The 12,084-nt window shown below is 34.8% G+C and overlaps 2 protein-coding genes across 7 annotated transcripts in view; one reads left to right on the forward strand and one right to left on the reverse strand.

Moving 5' to 3' along the window:
* Positions 1–12,084, forward strand: part of IL20RB (interleukin 20 receptor subunit beta) — a 991,209-nt gene that overhangs the window by 618,218 nt on the left and 360,907 nt on the right. The window lies entirely within an intron of this gene.
* Positions 1–12,084, reverse strand: part of STAG1 (STAG1 cohesin complex component) — a 420,442-nt gene that overhangs the window by 281,572 nt on the left and 126,786 nt on the right. For all 6 annotated transcript variants that reach the window (XM_084989804.1, XM_084989803.1, XM_084989805.1 and 3 more), the window contains 2 exons: positions 9,374–9,481; positions 2,460–2,562 (listed from right to left, as the gene is read on the reverse strand). In XM_084989804.1, the coding sequence (XP_084845930.1) occupies positions 2,460–2,562; positions 9,374–9,402 (132 nt within the window). In that variant the 5' untranslated portion in view covers positions 9,403–9,481. The remainder of the gene's footprint in view (positions 1–2,459; positions 2,563–9,373; positions 9,482–12,084) is intronic.

Here is a 12,084-nt window from a genome sequence, read left to right on the forward strand (position 1 = left end):
ACATTTACAAATAAGAATGGTTTAATAAAAAACAAAAGTCTCTGAAATAACAGTATACTGAAAAGATTTACCAAAAACAAGATATCCCCTAAGAATTTAGAAATAATGAAAATAATACTTTTCAAAACAGAAGTACTTATACTATTTGCTTTCATTTGATTGAGTAAATAAAACCAGAGATCCATGAAGTACTCTCAAAAAGTATAAACAGTATTAAAATAGCTAAACAAAGAGAGTATCAATCAAAATTTAGAATTGTTCAAAATGGAGCCAGTTGATAGAAAATGTCCAAGCCATCTTCAGAACAGATACTGTGGCATAACTCTGATCATTCTGATAACTTATACCTCTCAATTAACAGTTTGGCATTCTGGCATTCCTAAGAGAAAGAGTTAGCAGTTAGGCTATGAATTTAAATCCTAGCTTTGCTACTTCTGAGATGTGACCTTAGGCAAAATACCACCTTCTATTTTGTTTTCTACTTTGCAAACTGCATATAAGATCTATTTCATAGCATCAGTGTGAGGATTAAATGACTTAAAAAGTATTAGCTCAGTGTAAAACCCAGAAAGTTCTGTTTCCAGGATCAAGAAATGGGCCTGAGTCGGGTGGAAGTCAGACAGCCAAGTGAACTAGTAAGTGTAAAAATACAGACTAAAGTCTAACACAAGTCTCGAGAATGCTGGTCGACATTTTTTGAATTCTATAAACATGGGATGAACGTGTACTATTTACTTGCTAATTATGCAGTAACAATTTCACTAAAAGTAAAATTGTATTTCTAACCACAAAAGAGCTAAACATTTGGATACACAAACTCCTTTTCATAAAGGAAAACAAAATACTACAGAAATACAAGTGTAGATAAGTCAAAATTAAATAGGTTCTAAAGAATAATATGACAGCCTTCTGAAGAAGTGATAAATTCTCTTTAGGGGGAAAAAAGGCTTTCTTGAAGAAAATAGCACATTATTTGAATCTTTAAGAATTTTAATTTGAGGGGAACAAATTCAAGAAAGTAATCACGTGGGCAGTTTATTCTACTACTTTATAGAAGGTTTACTTTTATTTCCAATTTTGTACCTGGAATCTATGAATTCTAGAGAAAGCAGTATAACTAGCCTTAGAAAATGTAACTTGTCTTAGAAAAATCACATACTAGTAAGAACTAGAACAGACTCCAGCTTCTCAAATGCAAAACTGTTTCACCTTTTCTAAAATGTTTTTGTAAGGAATATTGTTCCATCAAATACTACAAAATTAAGAAGCATTATAAAGAGGAATTACGTCTTTTCCTCCACAATTTTTCCCCTTTAAATAAATGTGGAGGATAAAACAAGTGTAGAGAAAAGTGCAGAAGTCATCCTTCTATCCCTTTTTTTAATTAGATTTTCCTGGGAAAGTAAAAGGTATGGTGTTTCACGCCATTAGTTTCAATGAAGCTAATTAAAAGTTATGGCAACCAAATAAATACTGACGGAACAGGACTAATATAAAAAATTAAGTCGATAAATAACATAATCATAAACTACAATAGGTAAACCATGATTCAAACTGACAAACTATATTTTCTAAAAGATAATATTTATGATTATAAACTTTATTATTTGGTGATGCTAATAAAATACTATTACCTTGCATTGTGACACAGATTTGGGGTGATGTTTAAAAAAGAAAAAAAAAGGCCCTATTACAGATACATTCTGATATATTTGAAAATGAAATTATATCTAGAAAGGTCTTCAAAAATAACATAGGAAAGAATGTTTTATCTGGATGGACAAATAAAACAAGATTAGCCATGACTTGATAACTGCTGTAGCTGGATAATAGTTATATGGAAGGTTTTTTATAATATTATGCCTCCTATAAAAGGAGGCTAAAATTTTCCTTAATAAGAAATTCTCTAAAATAAAACTTGAAAATTGCTAACAGCAAATAACATCATACAGTGAATGTACTAGCATTAACTCACTGACACACTGTCTCTGCCAATCTATGCCACCTCCAGTTAAATGATGACTAGTTTACTCAAAATACATAAAGATATCTCTCACAGTAAGGACACCTAGCTTTTCTAAACTTTATAATCATGTACAATGAGAACATATCTGAGACTAGACCCAAATACTACCAAAGTGTATATACTTAAGAGCTCACAAGAAATCAGAGTTATATCTAAAAATAACAACAGGGAAAACATAAATATACTTCATTTCATGTTGATCTTCTCTATGCAGTCACAGAGACCACCATTTATTTACAAGAGAAACACTGAAAGCAAAAAATATATAACTAATTTCCTTTTCCCAAGCCAACTTATGCAGCAAGATTTCCAAAAATTTCTAACATGTCACAGATTTTAAAAAGCATTAACAGTACTAGAATTAACAAAGAGCTCATATCAAGCCCCTTTACTTGGTAACCATTGCAGGAAAAAAGATTAAGTATATACATACCGGAGGCCGGCCAGGTCGACCCCTTTTTCTTTTTCCTTTGACTTCTGTTTCTTCAAGTTCGCTGCCAGCATCAGAATGGGCAGTAGTTTCATTAGTTGAATCCCTAGGAAATACGTTTATTTTAGTGAACAAATTAATAATATATACATAAAAATAATACAGTGCAATTCTGTTCCACAATCTTCCTTACCTCTGGCTATACATGGCTGATTAGAAGTGGTTTATAGTTCCACTTTAAGAAAAAGTCTTAAGCAAACTGAAAATGTTACCCTTCTTGACTATCATAACACTAAATAAATGATTCGCCAAATAGAGAAATAAAGAGAAGGAAATGACTGTGGAAATGGCAGCCACTATACAAAATAAAAATACAAAATACAATCACACAAAAACTAATTCTTCAATATAAAAAGATAAAGGGTTGGAGGAATTTTATTCATTTTATAAAATAAATGAAAGTGTGCTGGTAAATGTGCAACAACTGGCACTTCAAAAAACATACGCACATAAATTATTAAAAATGCTACCAATATAAAGGATGCATAACACAATTTACAAACAATAAAATGCACAACATTCTTTACTGTAAATTCTATGCAGCTAAGTGATTCATAGAAAAGGATTTTGATAACTGTGCCAAAATTCTGTATTCATAGCTAACCTATGGCTACAAATGAGGAACAAATACGGTTTTGACATGAAAGATAGCTGATATCCTTGTTCACTTAAATGAACAAAATCCAAGTGAAATGACAAAGACATTTGTCGGAACTCCACTCATTGGTCAATGGTGTGAGCAACTTCTTTACTGAATTGAGTATGTAACAGTTCTTGAACACTAGAAGGATACTTTCTCAATTTTCTGTAGTATCATAATATAATGACTGCAGATCTGATACACCTTTAACTTTAATCAACATCATTAATAATTTCTCCATCACTTTACTGAGTCCAGAGACAAACAACAAAACAATAAACTGAGCCCTGATTTATACTGTTTGATGATTTTCATAATGTGAATACTCCTACCACAACCAGATTCAAACTGCCAAAGTGACATCACCAAATACAGAATGGGAGTAATTAACAGGAGTAGCACACTGGTGGCTCACAGGATTAGGAATCTGCCGTTGTCACTGATGTGGCTTGGGTTACTGCTGTGGTGTGGGTTAGATCCCAGGCAGGGGAACTTCCATGTGACTCAGGCATGGGCAGGGGTGGGGGTGGGAGATATTTCCACCATATAGATACAAGAGTAGTAAATAAAACCTCAAAAGCAAAGAAAACAGTAACATGTAAAATAATTAGGAAGTGGTAAGTTTTAAGTATTTTACTTTTATTTTTAATATGATTTATTTAATTTTAAGTATATGTAATTTAACTTCTTATATTGGCTATGTTACACTTAAACAGGTCAAAAAATCCCTAGAAATTTAATATTCAGCTCTCCAGGTCAAAACAGGGTGGACCCAGCACGACACTAAAAAGGTATATAGACAGTATTAACAAAAACCTCTATGCTAAATTCTATACTAGTAACTGTATAAAGAACCTGCATAAAACTGCAAATTGCAGGAAGGGTAAAAAGCAAATGATAAGCTCAACTCACAACTTATTATTTTTCAAACTACTCCACCGAAGGCTTAGTTTATTCCCTCTTTGTGTTGATTCCTCAAGCTCATGCTGCTCTTTGCTCTTTATACTCTGTCTCTTGGAGATCTCACCCATTTGATGTGTAACATTTATGCAAATGGAATGACTTAGGTATATTATCAATAGACCTGACTATCTGCAATTTAAGATTTTTACCTGTATGTATAACATGCTCCTTTGAATGTCACCTCCAATTCACCAAATATCATATATAAAAATAAGTCCAAAACTGACTTATTTTTAGTTTTTGGCTCAAGGCAATGCTATTAGTCAACCAACTCAGTTAATGCCCAAGTGTGCTTTGTATATACATTTATTACTCAAATTCCTAGAATCACACTGATCTTCCTCTTATACATATATCCATTAAAGTCCTCACGAGCTGTCCTTTGTATATTAATTTGCTCTCATTCTTTTTCTGATATTACCATAATCACAATTTAATGAATTAATTTCAACTTATCTCCCTGCTTCTACTATTTCTCTTTTCCAAAGCCATTCTATGCACTGTAAATAATATTATTCTATCATGTCCCTTTCCCTGCTTGCAAATCTTCAAAGGTAAACAGGTTATTTAAAACTGTAAATAATGGAGTTCCCGCCGTGGTGCAGTGGAAACAAAGCTGACTAGGAACCATGAGGTTGAGGGTTCGCACCCTGGACTTGCTCTGGGTTAAGCATCCAACAATGCCATGAGCTGTGTGGTGTAGGTTACAGATGCAACTCGGATCTTGCATTGCTGTGGCTATGGCATAGGCCGGTGGCTGTAGCTCCTACTGGACCCCTAGCCTGGGAATCTCCATGTGCCAAGGGAGCAGCCCCCCACCCTGCAAAAAACAAATAAAAATTATACTGACCTAGTTTAAGGGTCACTAAACATTTTCTTAAAGGGCTATATAGCAAATACCTCAGACTTAAGGGTCTTTAGGTCTCTGTATTTACTACTCTACTCACCATAGCATGAATGCAGCCATATACAATATGTAAATGAATGAATGGATGTGGCTGTGTTGCAATAATATTTATAAAAACAGGCTTCTGAAGACATGCAGTAGTTTGTCAATCACTGATCTAGTTGACCTTATTCACCTCTACTAAAGAATAAGAAATCAACTACTTTTTCTCATTAGACTCCAAACAGACTGTTTAGTATATACAGTATGTGCCAGTTTATATACGTTATCTAGTATAAATATACACAAAACCTTGTAAGAAGACATACTGTTATCCTGATTTTACAGCTGAGGAAGCGAAAGATCCAAAAACCTGATAATCTTGTCAATATTCACACAACTAGTAAATGGTAGAGTCCATTTAGATCTCAAGGTAAACTTGAATTCTCTATCTACATGTCCGGATACTAGAACACAAATATTAGATTTTGTATTTCTCTTGTGTGCAAGGAACACACTCATGCTTTTGATGCTCTTAAAGAAATCTCCAGGCAACTGCAAGAGCAGGTTGGTTCTAACATCTAACATGTGACCCATTAGTGAAACTAATTTATTCTTGTGCAATACAGTTTAATGACAAAAGAAAAAAGATGTTTTCTAATTCTGCAAACTTCAGCCAGCTTAGAACGTGACAACTCTTACCAGCAAATAACATACTCTAATTAGTATGTGTACATATATTTATTACAATATATGATATGCAAATTTTTGTTTTTTAATTTCAAGCAAAAGAAGATACAAAAATACAAGGAGGAGTTTTACTTCATTATACCCTAACTCTGAATCTCAGTCTGCAGAACAACATTATTAACAGTTTGAATAATACTGTCATAAATAGTTATGTTTTGGCATATATAAACATAAAACAATATCTACATTTTAATTTTAAAATTTAAATTAATAGGAATTTTCCATACAAATATATAGGATTCCTGAATGGTATTCCATAATATGTATGAAATTTATTTAATTACTTTCCTATCTATGAGAATTTAGATAGTCTCTAGTTTTGAACTTCTATATCAAGAGCTGAAACAACTGTCCTTGCACATTAACTCTTATAACACAACAACAAATATCTTACTCTAGAATAGACACAGAATGCTGCTGGATCAAGAGGTATGCAAATTCAAACTTAAAGCAACTGCTCTACAAAAACCCTACAAATGACTAGGGTTCACATTTATAACACTATTGTACATAAATGAAGACAATGGAGGAATCAGATCAAAAGCTCTCAAAATTCTTAATTTAAGACTTAGCAGGTCCCAGCCCTACCCTATTTGCAAGCCTTATCTCATGCCACACTCCAACCTCAATCCTGGGAAAAAAAAAAACAAAAAAACAGCTTTATTGCAGTCTCTCAAACATATCATGATTCCTCCTACCTAACGGTGTTTGCACATGCCATTCCTTCAGTCTACAATTAATACTCTGATCCCTCCTTCTTCCCCCAAACTCCCTCCACTTCAGATCAAAGATCCATCTCTTCCTTAGAAAAGTAGGCTAAATCAAGACGTATTAAAATTCTAATAAAATTCTCTAGTTTACCTTCATATCAGCTTCATGGCAATAAAGACTGTCTTCCACTTATTCTTTATCCCAGAGCCTACCATAGATTCTTGTACCATAATACCTGGTGGTATATATAAATTTGTGGCAACTGACAATATTCGATAAAGTTTAACAGTAAATACACTAAGGTAATAAAGCATTGGTAATTACATTAACTAAGCAAGCCAAGAAATGTCACTCACCAGAATGACCTTTCTAGTGTCTCCATTAGAAAAATCACTTGATCCTGCTGTGTAGCACTGGGAACTATGTCTAGTCACTTATGATGGAGCATGATAATGTGAGAAAATAGAATATGTATATGTATGTGTAACTGGGTCACCATACTGCACAGTAGAAAAAAAAATTGTATTGGGGAAATAACCATTAAAAAAATAATAAAAAATAAAAAATTTTTTAAAATAATAAAAAAGAAAAAACCACTTAAATTGAATATTGACAATCACTCAACAGATTTGTCTGTTTTTGAAGAGACTTTAGAAATTAATTTCTAATATATTATCTTCACTTTACAAATGACAGAAACTGAAGTTTACAAATACTAAGAGGACATATCATGTTTCCTTTCCTCTACAGTGTAGACACAGTATAGTTGGATGGATGGATGAAGCAAGATAATATATGCTGCTAAAGCATCTGGCAAAATCCTCAGAAAATTCTATGTTTTCAAAAAAATGCTTCTTAGATCTCAGCTTGACCAAAAGTACAATCTTCGGCTGACAAACTGAAAGCAAATTTCACTTACTCATCTCACAGATCACTACTATCTACTATCATATGACAAGCTTACATTTTTATGAAAAACTGAGTTACAAAACATGGTAAATAATATCATGCTCATGCAATCTCTGTTTAAATACAATCTACTTAAATACAACCTATGTTTCATATTTAATCAGATATTTGCAAAGGGCTGCCTAATATCCAGCAGTGTTGTAGGAAATCGCCATACAAAAATAAGAGACGAAAGTATACAGTTCAGGCAAAAACAATAAGAGGTATTAAACATTACGTTAAGTATGATGCTATTAAAAAAAAAAAAAAAAAAGGAAACAGTATGACAGTAGCACAGGAGGGAACCTACCCAACTTTGAAGTGTCAGAGGAGCTTTGCTGGAGGCATACCTCAGCTAAGACCCACAGGTCTACCTGAGTTTGCCAGGTAAGCAAAGAGGTATGTAGGGACTGCAGGCAGAATGAAGATAAACAAAAGTACAAAGAAAGAAATACTAGATGGTGATGTCTGAACTAGGTACTACGTTCAAGTTAAAGACTAATAAAGAGGCATGATGTTAAGTAAATAGAAAGGGCTTATATATTTCCCAAATTTGGGCAAAAAGAAGGAGGGTAGGTATTGATTGTTTTTCAGCAGGTAAAGTAACTTGGACAACTTTTCGTCTTAAGAGAAAAAAAGCTTTCTTTCTTCTTCGTCTGAAAGAAAAACAAGGCCAGGGAGTTCTCTCATGGCACAGCAGAAATGAATCTGACTAGAAACCACGAGGTTGAGGGTTCAATCCCTGGCCTCGCTGAGTGGGTTAAGGATCCGGTGTTGCCGTGAGCTGTGGTGTAGGTAGCAGACAAGGCTCAGATCTGGTGCTGCTGTGGCTGTGGTGTAGGCAGGCAGCTGGGAACCTCCATATGCCACGGGTGTAGCCCTAAAAAGCAAACAAAACCCAAAAAACCAAAAAACAGAAGGCCAGGAGACAAACTAGAAGGTGACCTCAGTCTCTTGTATATAGATAATCTGGGATTATAAAATCATATAAATAATTACATAACCTATTGGTCACTTTCAGTATAACTGAAGTGTTTTTATTACATAGAAGCAGATTCCTAATTTGTATCTAAATGAAACCTATAAAAGAAAAAGTATCTGCCATTACACTGATCACATTTCCCAAAGAATCCAAAGTAAGTCCAAATTCAGAATCTGTCCGATTCCAACAATTCTAATGAGATGCCACCAGAAATGCCAAGAAGGGCTCACCAATGGGAATCTCAATCTCAGGAAAAAGAAGCCCTGGCATGGGAGTGAGGAAGTTAGTGTGATACAGCACAGAGGTCTACAAACTTTTTCTAAGTAACTAAACAAAATACTTATGCTCTACAGGCAATTCAATATCACAACCTGTAGCACAAAAGCAGTCATAAAAAATATGCAAAGGAGTTAGTGTGACTCTGTTTCAATAACATAATTTTATATATAAAAAGTCCACATGCTGGAGTTCCCGTCGTGGCGCAGTGGTTAACGAATCCGACTAGGAACCATGAGGTTGCGGGTTCGGTCCCTGCCCTTGCTCAGTGGGTTAATGATCCAGCGTTGCCGTGAGCTATGGTATAGGTTGCAGACATGGCTCAGATCCCGTGTTGCTGTGGCTGTGGCGTAGGCCGGCAGCTACAGCTCCAATTCGACCCCTAGCTGGGAACCTCCATATGCCGCGGGAGCGGCTCAAAAAATAGCAAAAAAAAAAAGTCCACATGCTGGATTTGGCCTGTGGTCATAATTTACTGACTCCTAACATGGTTTTTTGTTCAGTAACACAGAACACAGTGACATTACAATATGGCAAGAGCCACAGATGAATATGGCAACTACACCTCCTAAGAGTTCTTTTATTTCAAACATATTGCTCAACTATCAGATAACATATTTGATGTGTCTCATTAATGAGAGCATTTCGATATAGAAAAAGTGTTACATGCATTAAAAAAAAAAGAAAGCTATAATACTTACTGTAACACTGGTAACTCTGAAGTAATCATTGCTATAAAGATCTTTCCACAATGGAGCAAAAGAATCAAGTGCTGTGCAACTCAATTTAAAACAACCTCAAAGGCAATCCTGTGAATTAAAAAAAAAAAAGAAAGAAAATTATTTTCCAGTTTTACTGAGGTATAACTGACAAATAAAATTGTAAGATATTTATAGCAGGATTTGCTATATGGATACATTGTGAAGGGCTTTCTCCCACTGAGTTAACTAACACATCCATCATCTCACATTTTACTTTTTTTGGTTCTGAACATTTAAGTTCTACCCTCTTACAAATGTCAATTATACAAAACAGTGTTATCAACTATAATCACCATATTATACTTTAGATCCTCAGACCATATTCATTTATAACAAAATCTGTACTCTTTCACCAACCCCTCCCTATTCCCCCTACCACATGACCTCTGGTGACCACACTTTTGCATTCTTTTCTATGAATTCCTTCCCCTTTTTTAAGATTCCACATATAAGTGATTCCATATAATCTTTATCTTTCTCTGTCTAGCTTATTTCACTTAGTATAATGCCCTCCAAGTTAATCTATGTTGTCAAACGATATTTCCCTTTTTTTAAAGACTAATACTCCACTGTACACACACACACACACACACACACACGCATACACACCCAAGTTCTCTTTATTCATATGTCCAAGAACCCTAAAGTTGTTTCCACCCCTTAGTTATGGTGAACAATGCTGCTATGAGCACAGGAGTACATCTATCTCTTTGGGAAATTGATTTCATTTCTTTTGGATTTATACCCAGAAGTGGGATTGCTGTATAATAAGGCAGTTTTATTTTTAATTCTTTGAGGAATCTCCATTCTCTTTTCCAGAGGCTGTAACACTTTGCATTTGCAGTAACAGTAAATAAGGGTTCCATCTTCCTCATATTCTCAACCAGAATATATATTTTGTATTTTTGATAAGACATCCTAACACAGGTGTGAAATGATATCTCATTATGGCTCTGATTTTCATTTCCCTAATGATTAGTGATACTGAGTACTTTTGCATGTAGTTTTTGGTCATTTGCACACCTTCTTTAGGAAAATGTCCATTTAGGTCATTTTATTTTTAATGGCCACACCCACAATATATGGAAGTTCCAGGCCAGGGACTGAATCTGAGCTGTAGCTGTGACCTATGCCACAGTTGTGACAATGTCAAATGCTTTAACCTACTGCACCAGGCAGGGGAGCAAACCCATACCTCTGCAGTGACCTGAGCCACTGCAGTCAGATTCTTAACTGTGCCACAGCAGAAACTCCCCATTTAGGTCTTTGAAAAAGAAAATTATTTTAAAATAAAATGAATATGCCAGAATAGATAGACTACAATCAACCAGTACTACCAGCAATCACATTCCTTGGTATTTACTCAAATTAACTGAAAATTTACATCTATACAAAAGCCTCCACAAAGATGTTTATAGCAGCATTATTCAAAATTGCTAAAACAGAAAACTTTAGAAGGTGAATGGATAAATAAACTGTGGTACATGCAGATAATGCAACATTATTTAACACTAAAATGAGATGAGCTACCAAGTCAGGAAAAGACATGAAGGAAACTCAAATGAATATTATTAAGTCAAAGAAGCTACATACAATATAATTTGAATTATATGGCATTCTGGGAAAGGCAAAACTATAGAGACAGTGAAAATATCAGTGACTGTCAGAAGTTATCAGGTAGGAGAGATGAACAGTGGGAAGAAAGATTTTGGTGGCAGTGAAACTATTTTGTATGATACTACCATGATAGGTACATCTAACCTACAGAATATATAACACAAAGAGTGAACCCTAATATAAACTACAGACACTGAGTAATAATGACATGTGCAAGGCAGGTTTACTGACTGTAACAGATATACCATCCTGATGTGGGATATTAATAGAGGGAGAGGCTGTATGTATATGGGAACATGGATTATAGGAGGAATCTTTCTACCTTTTGTTCAATTCTGCTGTGAATCTAAAACTTCCCTTAAAAAATAAGTTTATTAAAGAAAAAAAGAATACCAGAGGAAGTGAGACAAAAGAGAGCATCCAAGATAGGCCATGATACAGTATCAAAAAGGAAAGATAGAGGAAAAATAAAAATTTGAAGAGTTCCCACTGTGGCACAATGGAATAGGTGGAGTTTTTTGGCAGCGCTGGGACATAGGTTTGATCTCCAACCTGGCACAGTGGGTTAAGGATCTGGCAGTGCCGTAGCTGCGGCTTAAGTCACAACTGTGGCTCAGATCTGATCCCTGGACCAGGAACTCCACATGCAGTGAAGAGGCCCCCCCCCCAAAAAAAAAAAAAAAATATATATATATATATATATATATGAAATAGGAAAAAAATCTTGAGAAATAACAAAGAACTTTGTAAAAATAATTTAAGACATTAAAACAGATGAAAGATCAGAGAATTCTTAAGAAGAATATTCTAAAATATAAATATTGCTTAAAAACTAAGAAAATTCAAAAGGAAGTTGGAGTTCCCATCGTGGCTCAGTGGTTAACGAATCTGACTAGGAACCATGAGGTTGCGGATTCAACCCTGGCCTTGCTCAGTGGGTTAAGGATTTGGTGTTGCGATGAGCTGTGGTGTAGGTTGCAGACGCAGCTCAGATGCCGTGTTGCTGTGGCTCTAGCATAGGCTGGCAGGTACAG

Source organism: Sus scrofa, chromosome 13, assembly GCF_054392235.1.
Source record: "Sus scrofa isolate SSC_HxYL_T2T_F1_AM1 chromosome 13, Sscrofa_HxYL_maternal_Yorkshire_Landrace_v2.0, whole genome shotgun sequence".
NCBI lineage: Eukaryota > Metazoa > Chordata > Mammalia > Artiodactyla > Suidae > Sus > Sus scrofa.